Source organism: Netta rufina (genome assembly GCF_964035555.1).
Source record: "Netta rufina genome assembly, chromosome: 8".
Taxonomy (NCBI): Eukaryota; Metazoa; Chordata; class Aves; order Anseriformes; family Anatidae; genus Netta; species Netta rufina.
Window position 1 is genome coordinate 31,483,969 of NC_140131.1, and position 22,180 is coordinate 31,506,148.

At 40.1% G+C, this 22,180-nt stretch overlaps 1 protein-coding gene across 2 annotated transcripts in view; it reads left to right on the top strand.

Annotated features, from left to right (window-relative positions):
- Positions 1 to 1,354: 1,354 nt before the first annotated feature.
- TGFBR3 (transforming growth factor beta receptor 3) overlaps positions 1,355 to 22,180 on the top strand; it is a 127,834-nt gene continuing 107,008 nt past the window's right edge. Inside the window, exons 1-3 of one of the 2 annotated variants that reach the window (XM_084291388.1) lie at positions 1,355 to 1,528; positions 1,940 to 2,103; positions 15,525 to 15,695. In XM_084291388.1, the coding sequence (XP_084147514.1) occupies positions 15,638 to 15,695 (58 nt within the window). In that variant the 5' untranslated portion in view covers positions 1,355 to 1,528; positions 1,940 to 2,103; positions 15,525 to 15,637. The remainder of the gene's footprint in view (positions 1,529 to 1,939; positions 2,104 to 15,524; positions 15,696 to 22,180) is intronic. The other variant, XM_084291387.1, reaches the window with a different exon arrangement.

Genomic DNA, 22,180 nt, shown 5'->3' on the forward strand with positions numbered 1-22,180 from the left:
GCAGTTCTTAACCATCATCACTGATAATGGTGAAAAAAATTTGTCTGTGTACAAAGAACTTGATTTTTCCAAGACTTGTGCATGCATTTCATACGCTTTAACAGCTCTGATGGCTGCTCATTTGAATGAGTGTAACCTGTTTAATTTAATCTTTGCAGAATTGGGACCCAAGTGAGTTTTTAAAATAACAAAAACCACTGGTCTACTTAAAAGTTTCAGTCCCATTTTTAATCAGCACTCTGGAATTTCAGGTAGCAGAGGCAAAGCAGACACAATATGCCTTGAAAAGTGTTGCTTTTGGTGCTGTAGAATATTAATTTTCTTCTTTGTTGAAGGGACTTCCCCCACCTTGACATCTCCTTGCAAAAATTTTGCATCCTACATATAGACTTAGAATGATAAGAGAGGATTATATGTTCCAACATGCCAACTTTTCAAATGCTTAAAAATAAATCAAAAAATGTGTAAGTGGGTTTAGGCTGCCAATGGGCAGCCTGAACTTGTATTGTACTTGTTTCTGCAAGTTTTATAAGCCTGTTCACTGAAATATTTATTGCAAACTGAATGCTTGTTATAGCAACCATTGATTTACTCGCTAAAGGTCTTATGCACAGATAATGTAAAAGTTTTGAGGCCCAGTCTTTGTGAGGTGCCCGGCGCTTCCCAAGACTAAGCTGTTTACTGAGCTTACATGCAGAGCTGTGTGTGACCCATCCAAATGGGGAGAAATCACAATTAAGTGTAGGTGGCAATGTATCTTTGTGGGTTGCAAATTGGCATTTTCAAGAGTGGGCATTGTTGGAACTCTTAGTGCACTTCTTGAACTCATATAGCACTATAAAAATAATAATAATAATAAAAACAAAAAACAAAACAACAAAACAAACAACAACAACAACAACAAAAAAAACAAACATAAAACGATTAAATTAGTCTATTCCTGCGTGTTCTCCGTAGAAATACAAGAACGTTTGCTTGTTCGGGTAATAACGTGATCAGGGCTCATTTCTGTGAGGGGAGTTAAGGCTGGCGAAGCGCCAGCGGTGCCAGGCGTTAGCACCGCTGTGACGGGCCGTGAGGGGCTCCGGGCCGGCGGGGCAGCACCGCCCGGCCGTGGGGACCCCGGGAGCCCCCCTCGAGCACACTTCTCCCCTCGCCCTTGCTGCGCGACGAAATCGCCTCGGCGGCGAGGGGAGCGGAGGGCCGTCAGGGCCGCGGAGGGCGGAGGCAGCGGCGGGGCTGTGACGGCGCCGTCCCCGCCCCGCGCCCAATGGCGGCGCGGCCCCTCCTCAGCCGGCCCGGCCCAGCCCGGCCCCGCCGTGTGCGCCGCGCTGCCGCCATGGGGTTACTGCTGGGCTGGGGGCCGGCCGGGAGCCACCGCCTCCTCCTCCTCGCCGCCGCCTCCCGCGCACCGCGGGCCGGGCAGTAGCGGCCTCGGCGAGGGCTGCCCTCCCGCGCCGCCCATGGCGTAGCCGCTCTGCTGCGCGCCTGCCCCCGCGGGACGCGGCGCGGACAGAGCCGCTGCCAGGTACGTACGGCCGCTGCTATCCCGGGCCGGGCGGGGCTGCCGCCGAGGGGAACCCCGGTGCCTGTCACCCCTCGGGGCCGGCGCGGCGGGGGGCGAGGGCTGACAGCGCCCGTCGCGCCCCGGTGTCGGCGGGCAGGCCTGTGGGAGGCACGCCGGAGCTCTGGAGCAGGCAAGCTGCAGGTGTCCCGGGGTGGCCGGGGCGTCAGCGTGTGCTGGGCTGGGGGCCGTGGCGGTGACAGACGGGTGTCAAGCGCAGCGCTCCGCAGGTGTCGGTGCCGCGGTGCGGTTTGGGGTCACTGTACCCGCTGCGAGACCAGCTGGTGAGATTATTAACGCGGGAGCGTTGTGTGAAGTTGGCGTTTGAGGAGGTAACGCAGGCCGGTGCCGTGCTGCTTCTCTACAACTTCGCAGGGCAGCGGCTTCTCAGCGGGATTTTCGCCGCGTGCTTCGCAGTGGATGCGCTGGAGTCGGTTGACTGCGGCCTTTTGAGCACGCCTCTCCTAGCAGCCCTGCGGCGTTCAAGTCAGGGGGACATCAAGTAACTTCTTGAACTTTCCTCGGTTTCAGCCGTGCTTGTAAGTCCAAAGTTACTGCCATTGAAGACAGGCAGTGTTGAAGATGATGTGTATGGTCCTTGTACAACTCCAGGTGTGGTGTATGGTTATGCCTTTTCCATGTGCTGGCGATGTAACCAGGTGCAAATCTACTTACTTCAGTTCTGTGAAGCTGTAGCTGCTATAGTTTGGCTGCTGTCACTTACTATTTTCTTCTCAAATGCATTATCATCATCACAGTTCAGTTTTAATAGCAGCCTCTTAACTGGGTTTGTAAAACTTTGCATTGAGTTTGGAGGAGAAAGACTTGGACGATCAAGTGCCATGATTTTGTTCCGAGACAGAAATTTTCCTGGTCGAGTCTCTTTCTATACCAAACTAGGTATTTTGGATGGTGCCCACTAGGCTGATACCAGCCCCCTGCTTGGGATGGATCCTGCAGTGGATGGGGGAGCCTCCCGCTCTTGGACAGGACTTGTGGTACCAGCTGGGTTCTGCTCACAGGGACCTGCAGCCTCGGACAGGGAAGACCTTAAGACTCTGTGCACTAATACAACTAATTCTAAAGACATGTATCTGTCTGTTTACTGCTTTTTGCCGGGAATACTTTGTTTCATTGCAGTCCACACAGTTTTTCCATGAACCCCAGAGACAACATAAGTTGGTAGCTGGATTTTAATTAGCACTGCACAGGTGTCCTGCCAAAGCATTTCCGAGAGCATTATCAAAACCTTCTTGGCAGATGAATATTCCTTGAAGAGCTCCAGCTTAACTCAAGGAAGCTCACAGGGTTGGAATCCCAGCCGAGCAGGAACATGGCTGCCCAGGACACAGACCTGAGCCCATGCCGGGTGCTGCAGCTGTGCTTGGGTTCCCTGCCTGGCTGGGGGAGGAAGGGAGGGCCATGTCAGAGGGGGCAGGCTGTTGGCTTCCTTCAGTGAAGAGTCCTTTATTCTGCGACTTGCTTCCCCCAATTGTTTGTTGTACTCCAACCTTGTTAAGCTTAAAGTGACACTTCAAATTTTTTCCTCTTCTGCCCTGCTTTCTCTCTCTCTCTGGGGAGGTCTTGTTTGATTCTGACACGTGTTTCAACTTTGGGTGTGTGTCCAGAGCCTCATCTAGTCACAGTGTGTAATGATGTGATTCCTTTTAAAAAGTAAGTTCGAATTCTTATTTCTCTAGTATGCAAAACATCTTTTAGTACCATAGCATCTTGATGCCTACCTCCAGGAACAGTGTTTTGAAGTTAATTGCTAACCAGCAGGGGGAACACAAAACATTGTCTCTGAAGTCTCTCTTCATACCACAGCTGCAGTTTGTTAAAACTTTGGGCCTGTACTTTTGATAGTATTTGTTTTAAATTGATACTCATCTTTTATTGGAAAAAAAAAAAAAAGCATTAGAATAAATGCATTATTTTTGTACACATGCTTATTAGTTTGCTCTAATAGGCATGTTTCCCATTCAGAAGAATGGAATTTTGCCATATTAGCCAGAACAGAACTTGATAAAATGAGACATTTATTTAAGTGAAATGTCTCTTTGAAAACATTTAGTTTTGAAAATTATATTTTGAGTAATCCTGTAGAGCGGTAGACAATGCTAGAATATTTTGAAAGTAGAACTAAAGTTGAGTGTCAAAAAAGTTGTATTCTCACAAGAAACTATTTCCAGTATTTAGGGTTTCCGTAAGAGAGAACGCTTTTAGTTATTCTCTTAGGTTTTAAGAAGTCACGACCAGCTTATTTTTGTAAAAGTCAATTGACACTCCTAGTGTGGATCAGTAATGATTTTTCCTTTTGGTTTATATTGGCAGAACAATTTTGTTCTCAAAATAAAGGTTGATAATCTAAGATTATCTTTGACTCGCATTGATCTGTATTGCTTTTAAATCTCTGAAGCCTGATGTACCCAAATGACAAATACTTAACGTATGGATGTACAAACAGATTGCTGAATGCTAAGTGGAGATGGGAATTAGCAGCATGTCAGCTCTTTCCCGGTAAGAGTCAAAGGTTCTTACCCTGCAGTAAATGTGAGATACCTTGCTGCTCGTACTTTGAGGGTAAGCAGTCTTTCACTGATGACAAGATAAAAACATACCTGGAGGCATTTGCCATGGAGCAGGAGGTTTGTCCCAGGGCCACTAGTGACTGATAACAATTGTGTATTCTCATAGCCCTAGGTCTTAGAGCAAGTGGAGACAGTATATAATTTCACTGAAATGAACAGTCCCAGATCACATTTACAGGAAGGGGTAAGCTTCTCTGGTTTTATACTCATTGAATGGCTATGAGTATAAATGTTTTCCTCCCTGTAGTTTCAGCAACCAGGTATATGCATGTTCCAATGGCTGCATATTCTTCTCTAGGAGCATTATCTGATGTTGCCAGACATAGACGATACTAAAAGGTCCATATTAATTTCCATTTGCAGTCTCCCTCTTCTATCGTTTTTATTCTGATTATATCCATAGGGAATCACAAAGCTTTTATCCCCCGTACGTTTTTGAGATGTCAAAGTACCTAGTTTGTAAAGTCAATGTGAGACTTCTGCTTTAATTTTATTTGGAAATACTGCTAAATACTTTTCCAAATCTGTATTACAATTCTTTTGTCTGATACCTACAATAACATTCTGTTGACATTTAAGACATGAATTATGAAGTCATAGGCAGTTTATATTAGAAAATGCTGTGTAGAATATAGCTTGCAAATATCTTTGGAATCACAGAACTTTTGATCTAATTCCACAAAATATTTGTGTATTATAAATAGACATTAGTTTCAGAGTAGTAATATTTGTGGGGATGAACAGTGGTATGCTAGTTTCTAGCCACTTCATGAGTAGAAACATGTTTTGCCATAAAAACGTACTAGCAAAGAAGCAGTGCAACTGCTTAGTTCGTAACTGTGGATCCTCATTTCCATGTGCTGGCAGTAATCCAGTTGAGCAGCATTTCTTGCACTATGACAGCAATGATTAACTCTCCAATAACCAAAATGAAACAACTTAAGATATTATTGAAGGAGGGACTTTAAAACTGCTACTTTGTCAGTATACATCCCCTATCTTTTCATTTCCTCTCTGCCAAAGTACATTTTTGAAAGAAAAACATCGTTTATGACCCTAAGTATCCAAATGGTCAAATTAGTCAACTTCAGCAGAGAACACTTTATTTTACATTGTGTATGCTATATTGATGAATTGTTTGGCTTACAAATAATTGTTTGGCAAAATATGATATTTATGATGTATAAGTTTATGATGTATTTATGGTGAAATAATGAATTTATTGCGGAAAACATGAAAGCCATTAGTCCATATCCATTCTATGAATAGTACTCTAAATTTAGCTGTAGCTGCTTATTGCTAACAAATTGAAATGCATTATATTTAATAATTCTTTTAAATGTTTTTTCTAACTTTAACAGAGTAGTTGGCCAACTTTAGAATTTTATTTTGCTGTTGCAGCATGTTGTAAAATTCTGGGAGTCAGCTGGAAAGGGCATCTGTTTCAAATAAGTTTAGTTCTGACCTTGCAAGAGACCTGTTTAGATTCTGGTAGAACAGCTTATCTGTAGGTCATGGGTCTGAAACAGGTTAATTACAGAGCTCACATATAGGCTGTTGTTCTACACTGAAGGCAGTAGGGATTGTGACACATAACGTTAATGATTTTGAAAAATAATGGAAATTCAATTACATTCTGATTTGATTTGTAAGCGTAGGCATTTCTGTTGGAAATCTTAATAAGTTCATTGTATGACAGGGACAGTTAAGAATAAATAAAAAAATCTCAATGTATCAAGGGAGCTTACTGTGTAGTATAGATCTGCTGAATACATGTGTTTCCTTGCCAAGAAGCTGGAGGTGGATTGTAGAACTATATAACCTCTTTTGTCTTAGATTTATAGAAGTAATTTATTATGGTGTATTTGTTTTGGTTTTGGCAATGACTTGAGTGAAGCAAAATTGTGTTCTGATTTACAGTACAGCTGTTGCAGCATTTGGAAAGATAGGCTTTTTCTCCTATGAAGATTATTACATTAGTGGACCAAGTCTGTCCTCCAGTCTATGCAGCTTGTGTTATGCGATGGATAAGCTCCCCCTTTCTGGTATTTGAAATGACCGACATTCCTGAATTCTTGTAGATCAGTGATTTGGCTCACTCTCAGATAAGGTGCAGTGATTTTCTTTGTGCATACAAGATGCACAAATTATTTATATGAACTTAGGAATTTGTTGTGGCCTTCTATTTCCCTAACTTTGTGTTCAAAGCTTTTTGCAGTCTTTATGTATAGTAGTAATAAATGATGAGAGGCAGGAAATTCTGTACAATAAAAATTATATGGGAGTATATGCGCTTTCTGAGCAGAGTATGCCAGTGATACGTATCCTCATTGAAACAAGTCCTCCTAACAGTGCTAATAAATGATAATTTTTATGAAATCAGTTTTGTCTCAACCTGAATGTTTCTCTGCCAAACAAATTAAATTACACTGGTTATTTGGCAGATGGTGAGGGGTTACTCCTACATAAAGGGAAGCCCCTTTTGACTCATTCTTTTAACTGTATGGCAGTTTGAGGTCTTCCCTATTTGTGTGGGAGAAGTTTCCTATCTTACAGATGTACATCTGCAAATTTAGTGGCTGACAGCTAGCTTTTGATAAATGTGTTTAACTTTTTGTTCTTGTTTAGCAACCTGAAGAAATAATCTTTTAACCTACCTGCTTTCTAAATTGTCTTATTCTAGTGAGCAAACTTCAAAACATGCGTCTATTGATTTATTTTCCTCCAAAATGTGGTTTTGATGATGAATGTGGTTAGTTTCAAGTACCTAGTAGTTAATATTTTAAGCTGTTCATTTACATCTTGTAGCATCTTAGAACCGGTGGTAGTGGGGAAGGCTGATTTGTAACACTCAATCCAATTTCTCTGATCTGGGAAATGCTGGTTTTCAGTCGTCTTCAGTTTGACCGCCATTCTTTTTCCTCAAGAGGCCTGCATACTTTTATAGCAAATGTATACTTAATGCCATAGTGTTGTTATTGTTGTTATAACCCCTTGCAGGCTCTCCACAATTAATTCAGACAATGACATATATCTTAATGTAGTTAATATAATTTAATGTAGGCCATGGTTTCAAAACCACTTTTCTAAGTGTTGAGAGATGATTTCAAGATTTGAGATCTAATGAAGATTGATTTAGCATTTTAGCTGGTAGGGAGGTTCCACCAACAACTAGTTCTAGATAAAGTTCTAAGGTTTTGCAGTTTGGTCTCGAAAAAATAACTGCATCAGGCACTCCTTGAGAGAAGAATTTGCTGAAATCTCTCACCCTGCGTGGAAGAAACCTTGCTGAGTTGGTTACTTTCCATCTTGCTGTGGCTCCTTTCCTGTGCATAGCCAAAAGGAGATGGTTCCCTAGGGTTCTATTGCTTTGGATAGGTGCATTAGAGCTGTTATCTATTTAGTTTAGGTGTACAATTAGAAACTGAGCCAAAAAAAACTTAGGATAATGAAATTTGTGTGAGGATGTTGGCTGCTACTGTGTTTGTGAAGAGTAAGATAGTCCAGTGCCAGGAAACCTATTCTGTTTCCAATTAGAAACCATTAAAAAAATGTAATTAGGCCAAACAAATTTAACTATGAGAAGAGAAAGTTGTAGAGATCTGTTTAATGTGGTTTATGACCTTCTTGTCCATTCAGAAGATTCCTGTACAGGTGTGATGTTTTCGTTTCAGGGTAAAAGCAGCAAACCTAGTTTAAAAAAAATGAGCCTGGTTCCTGTTAGTTGTGGTGAGATTACTTGCTGAGTTCCTCAGGAACTTGAGTTTTATTTAGGTGTATATTTTGGACTTGTATTTCTTGTGCTGCAATGAAAACTTTAATCCCATCTTTATGTACATACAGACTCTGGATTTCACTGCTTTTTTTGCTGCTTCTGCTACCCGAAAAGAACAGAACATCAGGAAAACTGGCATATAATATTGCCACCAGTTTTCCCTGATGAGAGCAGTGAGATTTCTGTCAGAACTGCCTGAAATGCGATTATCTTTCTATCTCTCTAGGTAGATCGCGGGGGGGAGGCTGTGGCCATATACAGGTCCTGTTATGACTCACTTGCGTGTGGGACACTAGACTAACCGTGAGTTGCATAGAAAATATGTGACTGAAGCTGGTATGAGATTCCAGGATGCTTGAGCCACTATAGCTCAAGCTGTATAGCATCCCAATGTTTTATTTTCTCTAATCCCTGTAGGGATGCTCTGTTGTAAGATGTCCCTGAAGGCCCTGTGTAAAAATAGAAGAGCTCTGATTCCATGCTCGAGTTACACATAGGATGTTTGCCTTGTTGTTAAGCTCTGTCTCATATGCCACGTTCATTCCCTTCTGTAGTTTCAGTAATCTCTAGGAATTTCTGCTTTTGTCAAAAGGGAATCTGTGCTGCATGTCTCCTTCTTCATCTTGTGTACTCCTTCCACTAAAAGACTCCTGAATGCACTTCCTTCCCTTCCACCTATTGAGACCCTCCTACATCCTGATCCTGTAAGAGGCTATTCTCTTGTTTACACATTAAGTGAAACCTTGCCCCTGAGCCTGTAAAGATTCAGCAGCGTACCTCACTGTGTTTGGGGGAAGGGTAGTCCTGGGAACATACAGAAGAATGATTTTTATCCTGTTTCTGTAAATTGTCTTTTGCTTTTGTACTATATTGTGCAGTGATTATTCAGCTAAAACTTCCATGGTGTCTGGTTTCATGAATTTACTTTTCTGGTCTAAACTCACAGCAATTCAGGTCAGCTGATTAAAAAAAGTGTTGGGAAGCTGAAGGGAAAACTGGTCATGAAATGATACTGAGAATAGACACCACCATCCAAACTGGATGTTCATGCCAGCAGTGGGCAAAATATGTACCAGGTACAAAACCAAGTTCAATAACATGTTGCTAAAAAGGTGAAATAGTTTTGCATATTTTGTGGACTAATGTGTATGTATTTTGTGGCTTCCTGTCATTTGTCAAGCTACATTGTAATTCGTTAATATGAAAATAAATAAAATGTTACAAGAGTTGCATGGAATAGAGGGGCACAATTGCTAAATGGCATAAAATATCTTCCCTTGGCACTTGTCCAGTTCCCATAGCCTTTAACTGTGACTTGTTGAAATGTCCCATTACAAGCACAGCAGCATGTGAACTGCAGGATATTAGAATTACTTTTTCCCTGGGCTTCTGATATGTCAGGATATTTTGTTTTATTACTATTCATGTATTCTCTGAAAATGAAACTACTTTGTTTCTAAAACAGAATCTATCCCCTTAATAGTTTATGAATAAGTTACTGTTTTGAGTTCTGAATGGTGGAACTTCATGTATGTGCCTTGGACATAAGCATTAAAAATGCACACACATTTTCAGTCCCACATTAATATTTGCTAACCTTATTAGTCAGCTTCCGACTTGCGCGTGTGTAAATCACGCAGAATCAAGAGAGGATAAATGTCATCCTAATAAAAAGGAAATCTACTGAAATGCAGATTTAATGAGTGAAGTTATATATAAACTCTTCCAAAACTGTTTTAAGTTTATAGAACTGCTTGTGCAGTTAACCATCTGTGAGATTTTTGTTGAGCATGGGTGCGCTTCATTACAAATGACTGGTCTTTTATTACTGATGCAAGCAACGTATGTATTTACTGCATTCACATGGGGAGCCAATGTAGACAAGTGGGAGGAAAAAACTGGTTAAATAAGCTAAATGGTTGCCATGCATAAAACAAACAAACAAAAAGTGAAAAAGCTTTGGCTGTGAAGGCCTTCTTGGATAGCCTAAAAACTTGGGTTCACGTTGCTATGGCAAAACAACACAAAGGGACAGATCGTGCTGGCTTCACTCGAGTATCCCCATTCACTTTGGTGGGACTTCTGACGTGGTTTAGTGGAGGAAGATTTCTTAGCTCGCTTTGGCACAGAAGTGTTTGTTAGCAGTGTTATAGAGAGCTCTGTAACCTCTGGCATCGTGCATGGAAAGAAGAGAGAATTACCAGAGTCCACGTTGATAAGGAGGAGAGGAAATGGAAGTTATTCTTCAGGCAGAAAGGAAAAGGTTGGACAGGGAGTGTGATAGAGTTAAGGCAAGGGAAGAACTTGTATGGGAAAGGTAGGTGGTGATTAGAGAAACAGATGGTGACTACTGGGGAAAAGGCTTAAAGGAACAGGGGAAAAAAAGGGGAAAAACAAAGCATTGAGAACCCAATTTGGCAATGACTGTGGTGAATTTCTGCAGTATAGAAACCTATAATAGCAAACAAACATCCCTAAACCTGTGGCTGTGGTGTCCTGCAGGCATCTATATTGTCAAGTTGGGCTTTACTTTCTCTCAGCTTCCTTGTAGGCAAAAATAAATTGAACAGAAGAAAAGTGTGTAAAAACTGAAGCTAAAGAGACTGCTGATCTCAAGGGGAGCCACGAGTAATAGTTATTTTGCTAGAAGTACAGGAAGAGGCTGAGGTGAAAAGTTCTCAAATGTTCTGCAGGCACTGCTTAATAATAGTGATATTGTAGGGCTTATACTTGCTCATTTTCATGTGTAGCCCTTCAAACACTTCTGAAGCTGAATCCTGTCCTGTTTTTTTGGAGAATGTTAAACAGGCATAGGAATAGAAACAGTTCATCTAGTGGCAAAACAGCACAGAATGTTTTCTTAGTAACAAGCCATCCACAGAGCCTTAGATCCTGGTAGCACCTGCCATTGAGAACTGGGAAATCCTTAGTGGTGTTTTTTAGAGGATATGGCATGCTTTCAACTTTTGAATTCTTGGGTCATGTTGTAGCATTAAAGGTGACTTTCTAGTTCAAAGGATAGTTTTTAAAAAATCCACAAAAGACTGAGTTCTGAGGAAGACAGCAGATTTGTACAAAGAAAAATATTTCAGCTAATGAAAGGTAGAGCAGTGGCAGTAGTGCAGTGAAGTGATTTGTGTTTTGTGCTTGCTGCTGCTGGCTGTAACAGTCAGATTCTTTTAAATACCACTGATGAATTAAGGAGCATTTGTTATCATCTAGTATAAAAAAAGCTATGAGATTTGTCCTTTTGTAGTTAGTCAAGCTCACAGGCCAGTTAGCATGTCCCAGTGTCCTGCAAAAGCATATTATTTTCCCTTGGTTTCTAGCAAGGCCTTAATGCATCAAAATTCTGATGGACATAACTTTAAACCTAATTAAAACCTTACTCATGCTTCCTCCTCTTCCTGTCCTTTCTGCCATGTGCTTCATCATATGTTTTCCCCTCTATATTCTCCCAAGTCTTCCGCCCCTAAGAAAATCTCCTATTAAGGCTTTTCCTAATTTTCTCAGTTGCATTTATTCCTGTTTGCAAAGATAAGTCACAGTGAAGCAGTCTCTTTTGTGGTGTTTAGGACCCTTGTTTTCATCAGGATGAGTGGCCTCCACCACAGCAAACTTCATTAAAAAACAATCCCACCAGGCTATGCCTCTTGGACTACGATTCTTCAGTGACCCCAGATATCCTTTTTTATCCCCTTTTCTTACAGCCTGCAGTAATATAAAACATTGGGATTAAAACAGTGTATTAGTAATCCTGAAGCCCTCATGACATCTCTTCCTCTTCCTTGTCAAGGTTTTTTGGTTATACTTTTAATTTGCCCTTTCATGACCTCAGCTGCAAAGATAGCTACCCAGATATACCCTAAAGGAAAAGATGATTCTCTTGGAAATTTCTTTTGAATCTCAAATTGACTAACAGTTATGTTTATTTCTTGGATAAATAGTTTAGGTTCCTAATGCTTTTGCACAGCTTTTTTCTCTTATTTCGAAAGAAACGTCCCCCTGTTCTGTGGACTGCTTCAACTTTTCTTAATCTGCAGGTTTCACATATTCTTCTGGTTACAACAGGTTTCACACTGAAGCAAAATATGGCATGTTTTGCACCAGAAATGTTTTTTTTTTATCACCCATTTCTTTTTTGTTTATCTTTGGTACTGTCAGATAATAGCAGCTTCATAGGTGACTGAAGGACTGACGCTGGATGAAACACCTGCATTCTGTGGATTGCAGATGGCCAAATAGAAAAGGACTGCTCCCAAATATCAAACATGCAAGGCAAACTGATGCCTCCGTTTTCTTCTTTAGTGTCTTTTTGCTTTTAGATACCGTCACTGAAACTACAGACCTAGTTGTTGAGCACCTTTCCAGTCACAGGTGAAGATGATCAGGTTTTCCAAAATCCTGCAAATTGTGCACTTGTTATCTTTATTCTTAAATTATCACGTTCTGTGCTTTCTGATTTAAACTGTTTTATTCAGAAATCTTTGTAGCTGGGAGTTCCTAAATTCATGAAAATTGCTGTCAGTTTGTCACCCTTTCACATGGTGTCTCAGTGTCTGACTCCCCCTTTTAAATTCTGTGAACACTTACCTTCAAGCTAGTGAGCCCTTTCTTCAGAAAGCTCTTCCTAATTTTCATTTAAGTTTTTAATATTCATCTTTTGTGAGCTGGCAGAATTGAAGAGAAGCCTAGGCCTTTTGGATTGTATCCTTCAGCTCTAGGTTAAACCTTGAAAATGGTTTGGTCAGTGGGTTGCGGTAGGGATAAAAATGACTCTTTTGGTTTTGCTTGGGGATGGAAATGTGTATGCATTCTCTCCCCCTTTTAAATCATTTTTCCAAAATCAAAGCTGAATTTAAACTTGGCATTTTAACATGCTTGGGTAGGTGGCCGATACAGCATGGGATGCTGAACTGTTCTTAGTAATGTAGCTTTATCTACGGTTCTTTCCCTGTGCTTCCCATTTCTGCACAGCTGTGTGCCTTACAAAAATGTCACTGAAGAAAGAGGTTTATGCTCATGGCAGTGTAATCTAAGTAACATCTTGCATTTTCCTGTTTAGTGTATTACCGAGTATATGTGCTCCATTTGCTCTTTTTTCTAGTTTCTCTTTTGTTAATTATTATCAAGCTGCTGAAGTATAACCATTTCATCAAATTTCAGAATGCTTATTCATTGCCTGTTTGCACTTATGACACCTTACAGCATGTTATAATGATCTTTTATAGCTAATGTTAGGTAGAAACCTTATGATTTGCTGTATTTATCATTCTATCTTTATGGCATCATTAAAAGTTGAGTTAGCAACCAAATACTCTCACTGAGTAGATTTAGGTTTCTATTCATCTAGAGTAGCAACAAATGATTCCAGCTCACATTTGACTTCCCAAATGATGTTCAGTATCTGCCATAAGTTCCTTATAGTTTGCCATTTTGGCATTAAATCTGTTTGATTTGGATCTTCATGTTCAAAACTTTTGTATTAAAGGATTGTCCAACACTCTTGTCAACAATGTATTATTTCCACTTAATAAAGGTTGGCCTTAATTTACCACAAAATTCAGGGTCCCTCGTGGATCGCTATGTTTAGCTATGTAACCTTACATTCCTGGGGGCTGTGTGTGTAGTGAGAGGTAGCTGGGAACTCACAGAATGCTTCCAGTAGGTTCAGGATGAATAATTTTTACAACCCCTGTAAATTGTCCAAGGAAGCCATCACTTTCTGAGGCTTTTCTGTTTTGGACTGTCTTCAGTCACGCAAGCATTGAGTGTGTGTCTGTGTGTGTGCGTTCATCCTTCTGCGGGTTTTTTTTCTTAAGAGTCCCGGATCTTGTTTTTGTTATGCGAAGTAATAAATGTCTCTCTTCACCATCATCAATAAAACTGTTCTTCTCAGAATGAGCTCTGATTGGTAGAAATAAAGACTGTTAGGTAGAATTACAGGTGTTATCATTTGTCTAAGGGCTTCCTTCCTCCACTGCTGCTATCTAGACAGTGTTGCTAAGCTGCTGGAAGATATGTGGTGAGGAGGAGTGAGCATCGCTTCTGAAATTTCAACCTAAAATACTGTGTGCTAAAATCTGGTAGAAAGCAAGTGAATCCTAGGGGACACAGAGCTTGGAAGTGGACTGTGTGAAACCCACGTTGTGATAGATGCTCAGCTTCATCTTTGCCACCGTGTTTCCATCGCGTGAAGTGTGGTGTCCAGCTGTGCAGAGCTGCTCCTGTGGCACCCCTGAGACGGGCTGGGTGTGCCAGGAGCTGGGTGCTGAGCTAAAGATCTGCCTGCGGCCTTGCTCCTGGCCGTGGGTGCTGACGGTTTGTTCTTTCTTGGTGGGTAGCTGCGGCTCCCTCTGCAGAGGATAGGGCTGTCCCTGCAGGGTAACCCCTGGAGAAAATCTGAAGAGTGGTTTCTGGTGTTTTCCTCGTAGCTGTAGGAGTGCTGCCAGCAGGTATCTTCAAGTGGTGATGTAGGCACATATTTGCCTTGTGTGGACTTCTGGTCATCCACGGCATGGCACACTGTAATCCTGGTTTGGTCTGACTGTGTATTTCATTCCATTTAATGTCAGCAAGTACCTTTTTAAATGGTGTTCATGTTGTCACAGTTTTAGGACGTGGTCTTGACTCGATGTTTTTCTGTCAAGTGGCTCCTGATGGTTGTTTGCAATGTTAGTGCTTGCTGAGGCACTATCTGGCATCCGTTGCTGCTGGTAAGGGAGTGAAATAGATGAGATCTTTATTTGATTGAATGTGTATTAACATTCCAGTTCTGTACCTGCATGGCCCATGATTTCATTCTGGACACCTAAATAGCTGACAATAGATTTAAAAAATAAAGAAAGAAAGAAGTGGAATAGGATATTGGGTGTATTATGCATTTCCCCTTAAAAATCTGTGGCATGCATTGTGGATTCAGAATTTTACACTATTTTCAAATTCTTGCAGGTATCTCTTGTATTGTCATTTGTTTGTACAGCACATTTAAGGTGTTTTTGTTTGTTTGTTTTATTGACCTGGAATATGAAGTCTTGAAATCTCTTAAAATATCTGAACAGCTTTATATTTAGTGTCAAGTGATCTTGAAATATTTCTCAAGTTGTTATATTGAGGAATGAGTTTGATTTACCTTGTTACCTGTAAACCGGCTAGGGCACACAGGAAACATCTCTTTGTGGTATAATAAAGGTGGCAGCAGATAAATAAATAAATGAATGTTGAAGTGTCCCAGGGAGAGTTTGCATAGTTAAAATAAACTTTTCTGAGGCTGAGTACCATTTCCAGGCTTCAGCAGGACTTCAGTATTAGTTAACAGAAAGGACTCTGGGTTTTCACTTTCAAGAAGATCACAACTTGCACAATGGATGATATGAAAGAGCAAGGGACACAAAGAAGTGCTGAAGTACAGAAGGGGAAAAAGTAGTAGGCCATCACTACCTGGCCAGTCTGGCAATATAAAGTGCACTCCTGTAATAGCCTTTTAAGAAAGAGAATTCTATTTCTCTTTTTATGAAAGAGATAATTGTAAATAGCTAGTAACATTTCTGTAAGTTATATTTATATTAAAATTTATTTTTATATCTTTCTGTAGGCAATTTGAAATCTGGAAGATTTGATTTCAAAGCACACCACATTTTTCAAAGCAAGTAAATCTACATGAAGAGCTACAGAGGGAGCTGATTTGAGAAGATAGTGTTTGCAAAAATGTCTTCAACTTGTGTGACTCCAGTGTTTGCTTTGATTTTGTGTTTTGCAGCTGCAGGTAGGTGGCATTATGTAAATCATGCATTCAATCTAACTTACTGTATGTATTCAGAATTACTGATCAAACATAGTTTTTCACGTTGGTAAAATGTAGGCTGCCTGAAGTTTGTATAAAACCTAGATGTAAATATAAAACTATTGTGATCATGACCAGTAGTATGGCAATGTGATAAATGATGCTGTTTTCTATAAGTTTTTTTTCAGCTGTGTTCCCTCTTAAAATCATTAAAGAACTTCAGTAGTAATGTAAATTACTTTAATTTATAAAATTGAATTGCATGGTGCCTGTATGTTCTTAAGGTAGGTTGCCAAGAAAGCCTTTGGGAATGGAAGCAGGGTGGCTTTGCTAATGTGATACCAAGGCTGAACGGCTCACCATTTTGAGAGGCTACGTTTATTACTCTGGGTGCAGGGTTGTGCTGGTGAAGCTGTGTCTCTTCAGAACCTGAGCTAGGGTCTCTGTAGTACTGAACATATGTACCAGCTCAGTGCTTCCTTCAAGGTCTCTAATCTGTAATTAAATTACAATTACTTAGTTTATAAAATTGATAACAACAATTCCAGAAAAATAAGTGTGAAGAGTATTGTAATAGGGCACTGAGTACATCCTTCATCTTCTGCTGGGACAAGCTTTACCTATGTCATTCCTGACAGCTATCAAATCTGTTTCAAAGTTAACTGTCAGTGGTGGTGATGAAGGCGTTTTCTTGAACGTTGACAGTGTTACTGGAGGTCTCAGGATAGGAAAAATACAGTACCTTTTATGGGGATTGAACCTGCCTCACATCTTGTCTACAACAGGAATTTTTAAAAGAGTGTTTTGCAATAACTTGTGACAAAGAAATGAAAAAGATCTGTAGACTTCAAGCACCAAGCTTATATTCAAGGTTCTTCAAGTGTTGAAGTGATTCTTCTGAGTATGTTTGTTTGTCAGTGTTCTTCCTGTGGTTACAAGGGGAAGCCTCTTATGTGTCCAGTTTGCATACAAGCATGGGTCATTGGAGAAGAGGCCAAGTGGATATATAGTCAGTCAAAATGAGGTAGTGGGAAAAGTGGACAGATGGCTTGCTTAAATCTGAGATGTCCTCATTGTGGAAAAGATGACCAGCTTCGGAGGAGATGTGGCTGAGCAATTAAATATGTTACAATTTGGCTTCCTTTCACCATCAGCATGGAAAATTATGTTGTTTCAAGCCCTCAGACCTTGTGGGACTTTCTCTGGGGCTGACCTCCTGAAGGCATTCATCCAACGTTAGTAACTTTGATTATTTAATAGTACATGATGTTAACATTTTGCAATAGCTTCACTGCAGATGAACTTTTAGCAATGCAGGGTGTGTCTGAGTGTGTCTGTGGCTTGAGCTGAGGATTTGAATGCTGGTCTTGGCTGAGAAGAAGGATTACTTAGAGTGATTCTGAATCATTGTAAATTCACACACAAAAAAAAACTACTTTAAAAAGAAGTACCAGTGTAGAAAATAAAAACTGTGTTCTAGTTGATTGCAACCACAGTTCCTTTTTGTTGTTGCTTACCTAAGGAAGTTTGCTTACTTCTTAATGCCATCTTTAAGTAAAAACACTACTTTAAAAGTGTTACCAAATACAGTACTGTTACAGTTATTCGGTGTTCAGAAACCCTAGCGTTTTTCTTTGGAAATGTTATGTTTCTTTTTGGTTTTACTTCCTAGCTCTGTGTATTCCTCTCTTGACGGATATTCTTGATGCAAACCCTTTAAAATCACTATAGCTGTGGGTTTGATTAGATGCTTTTTCAAAAATAGTCACAGAATGACCTTGATTGGAAGGGACCTCTGGAACTTGGTCCAGCCTCCAGCCCAGAGACAGGCTAGCTTCAAAGTTACTTCTCTCTTGGAGATTGATCCTTGTCTACATGCGAAGAAGAGAGCAAAAGGGAGTAGTAGTGAGGTTTGCAGTCAGTTAGGGCAAGGATAGGGAATGCTACTGTTGTGGTTTCTGGATGTGCCTGCCTGGTGGGTTTTGGTTTTGTTCAGTGCTTTTTATTTTTGTAATGAATTCCTAATGAGAATGCTTTGTGCCATTTACAGTATGTCATGATTACAGTAAAATACAGGCAATAAGGAACTAAGGACTGTGCTGAGGAAGGGGGGGAGATCAAGATCAAATACATAATTACAACTGAGGAAGGACAGCTCTTTGAAGGTTATTTAAAGAGTTTTTGCAACACTTTTGTGTTAGTAGTCACCAAATCCTGTTAACATAAACAACCATGCTTTACAATCTCAGAAGTAAATGTGGGAGTTTGTGTCTTGGTGAAATACAGATGGGAGCAAGCGATGTGTTCCAGTCCTAAGTGTGGAAAAAGCAGTGGTGGGTGACCGAGCTGTTGTCAGCCTTATGGCCAGGGTTCCGCAGGCTCTTCATCACTGGAGCAAAGAACTCTCATTTCTTCAGGCTTGTACAATTAATGAAATAGTACTTCCATAGTATAAAGAAAAATAAGAAATATAAATAAAACTAAGAAGTATGAATAAAATCCCTGTGTGCCTGTGGTGAAGCCTGGGGGAGGCAGGGGGCAGCATGCCACCTCCCTGGGGTGCTGATTTTTATATGTTGAGCCTTATTCCAGCCTACTCTTTGTTTCTGAAATAGCGAGGCTGATGAAGAAGAGCAGACCTTTCTTTTGTTAATCAGTTGTGCACTGACATTGCTATTGTAGGTGTAGATTTTGTTGCTGACTTTTTGGTATTTTCAGCATTGTTACCTCTTCAAATACAGGTGATCTTCTAGAGAGAATCTCAACTTTTTTTTTTCAATGTTTTAAAAGTATTAATGTGTTAAATATCTCTCCAAAAAATCCAGTTAGATGTCACGATGCACAGAGATGCAGTCATGTGGCTCAGTTTTGAATATGCATGTTTTTCATGGTAGTAGTAAGGCATACTCTTCACTGATTTTACGTTGAAAGTGGGCTATATAGATAAGTGAAGAATATTTCTCTTTCTCTACCACTTATTACTGCTGGTATGTATATGTCTAAATTCTCATCTGAATCTGTTTTACGTCTGCACACAAATTTCTTGTAGGCTCATATTTTTGCTGCTTTGATTATACAGAAAAAAAAATGCAAGGAAAGCCTGGATTGCTATGAGATTTTTTCTTCCCTATGGAAAGTCTAAAGGATGGTGGTGAGAAGAATTGCTGGCAAACTACTTGCCTGTCTGAAGGAAATAGGGTTTTGAAGTAGGCTTAAACTAAGATGAGGCAACCTGCAGTAGGAACTTCACCTAAGCTATTAGCGCTGCGGGTAACCTCAAAAGCAAGTCTGGCTTTGCAGTCTTGGGAGCAAAAACATTCTGTCTTAGTGTAGCTTAAATCAAAGGCCAAAACATTTGTTTTCCTTGCTTGCAAATCCGTGCCATTGGGTGCATGATAGATGTCGTGATAAAATGTCTTGGAGGACAGCTGAAGTGCGTACCTGTCCTAGACCCTGGGGGCCAGACTTTAACAAGATAGGTTCTCCTCTGAAGGAGTGGGAAACATGTAGTTAACTTGGACTTTTCTTGTTTTTCTTGTCCTTGGTGGATCTTCGGGTAGCATAAATTGTCCCTGCTGTGGACAAAGCAGTGCAGCCATGGCATCTGTAGCTGACCAAAATCTGCACATGCAGCTATGTTCTCTCCTTCAGTCCCTGTGATACTTGGTGCTGCCTACGCTTACCCTGTAGATATGTCTCTCCTTGTGACAGAGATTTCCAGTTGTTGTCAGGCTGCTGGAGAGACTGTAAGAATTGCATTATAAGTGGATATGCTGAAGAATTTACCCAGTTTCTATTATACTGCCTTTTCTACTCACGTTAGATCTGCCTTTATGGTTTTCTTTCAACATCTCTATTTCCTGTTTCTCTGCTGTACTGTTACCCTGGCATTTTTTTTTCTTTCTGCATACTTGTTCTTATGAGTAATCTTGTGGTGCTCAGAGCATGTGTGCTTCATTTTCAATAAGCCTATTTGCTTGTACACTAATATATCTTTTGCATTTGTGCCCCTAGACACAGTGGTGATGGTGCCATATTAATAAGCGTAACAATAGGAAAAAAAGAGGTGTTGTCATGACGTCTGTTTTTTTCAGGAGGAATTTTCCTCAACAATGAACACTGTTTCCAAAAGCAATATAGGATTCTACAAAGTAAAATAGAAAGTTCTTCCGCTGTCACGTGAAGGATGTGATTGAAAGAAAAAAAATTATATGTTGGGAGTCACTCGTGCAAATTTCCTTTCCTTTTAGACTTTAGACCTTTTTGCTGTTTGTTTCCCAGATATAGTTGAAGTGCTAGTCTTATTTTTCCTCAAAATATTTGTTGCCAGAGGTGTGTATGGGGGTTTATTTGTTTAAATTGCGGTTAGAGGATGAGAACCAAGGGACAGAGGTTGGCTCTTGAATTATTGTAACTGAAATAAAGCACAGACTGGTTTGAACTTTCGAATCCATAAAGAGTTTACTCTCCACTTCCCTCTTCTTTCACTTCATTATCGCAACCAACCAACCTCTACCTTCCTTGAAAAACCACCCAGTACCTTCTGTCCCTCAACTGTCTGGACAAGTCAGTCTTTTAGGGAATATTGACTCAGCATTTATGGGCTTGCAAACTCAGAGTTGAGGGAGCAGCAGGCTGGTTGTGTGCTGTGCCTGGCTTATGTTGTACCTGTGCCACTGCCACATTGAATTTGAGAGGCTGGAAGGGCTGGGATCCCTTAAGTCCAGGCCGTAAAGGGAGTGGCTGTACTCTTTCAATGAGAGGCCATTACTCACTCATTGTGAGAAATTCTAATTAGGTGGCACTGACTAGCTTTTAAGGGTGGAAATTGTTTTGATTGTTTTAAAATCCTTCCAGTATCCGGATGGTGATTTCTAAGTATCTTGGTCATCTAATTAAGTATCTATGGTCATCTAATAGGGAAGCATATGATGAGTTTGTGTTAATGAGCTTGGTAAGAAAACTTTGGAAAGTCAAAAGATCCATTTAAAAAAAAAAACAAAAAACAACAACAAAGGACAGGGAGTTACTTCTTTGTATGAAATTAAGTTTAATACCTTTCAGTCAGTAAGTCTTGTTTTTTAAACGAGCAATTTAAATACAAAAACGGATGAAAATTGGGAAGCCAGGAAGGTCGGCTACAGTGTAGGCCCTCAAAATTAATGTTTGTTCAGCTCTACCATTTGGTGATCTCCTGTGTACATTAGTTTCTTAACCTGATCTTCTGTCTGTCTCCCATCTGAGTCAGATCCTGTGTAATTTCTGGGTGACTTATGCGTAAATAGTATTTTTATCTTCAGAAAGCACAAAATTCTGAAGAACTTTGAGTGTTTGGATACAGAGAAAGGTTATATATATTAGGAGAATTGTACCACAGCCTTAGAATGGCTTGAACTAAGCAGACTGCATTTTTCCTTTATCAGCAAGGGTCTGAAGCTATAAATAATTGAATTTCAGAACTCTGCACCTACATGGAGGGATTGTAGGTCCTGATTCAGCAAAACAGCTGAGCACATGTCTAAGTGCTTTGCTGAATTGGAGCAAATGAGTAAACACGAAAGTCTGGTTCTTTGATTAAAACTGACTTTGGACGGTGCCAAAGGAATTCTAAGAAATACTAAGCCCCTACTGCTATACTTGAATTGTATAGATGCAAGCAAATGGCAGCGTTACTGAATATCTCTGGAGGGTAATGTTCAACTGACACTGAAAGATAATGGTGCAGAAAATTTTATGGCATGGTATGATGAATGGCAGTAATTCTTATCTTTTGAAAGAAATTTATCAAAGCTTTTTTTTTTTTTTTTTTTTTTTTTTTTAAGAGAAACTAGTCTTTAACAAGTTCTAAGCGTCATGTAATTGTTTTGTAAATACCATGCTAAAAATAATTTTTGTTTTCTGAAGGGAATCAGGATTTGGGATCTTGCTTGTAGATCTTTTAATATCCTTTCTCTTCTGTAGGCCCTTATTAAAGCTGTGTTAGCTTTTCCATTTGTCTCAAAAGATAAACATAAAAAAACACCCAAGCCCATAATCTCTTCAATAAAAAAAAAAAAGGAAAAGGGCGTATTTGTTAACTTAAAAAACATTTTTTGGTCTCATCTAATATCAAGGAGGGTTACAAAACCTCTTGAACCCACAGGTCTGCAGAGTGAAGTTGTAGGTACTTTAGGACATATCTTAAAAAAACACCAAGCAAACTTCTAACTAGTGTGTGTTTGCCCTTTATTTTTTTTCTGTGTCTGTTTTAAAATTATTCTATCAAATGATCTCAGCTGGCTTTACAGGATATAGATATAGAGCAGGTTTATATAAGCAGGTTTCCATAGATATGTGAACCTGCTTACATTCTCTATAGAATAACTTTATTAGTGGTTGTTTCTTTTGCTGCAGAACAATATAACTTTTGTAATTTGGACTAAGCAGGGCATGTGCAAGCATTAAACCACAGTTTTCTCTGTTGCCAC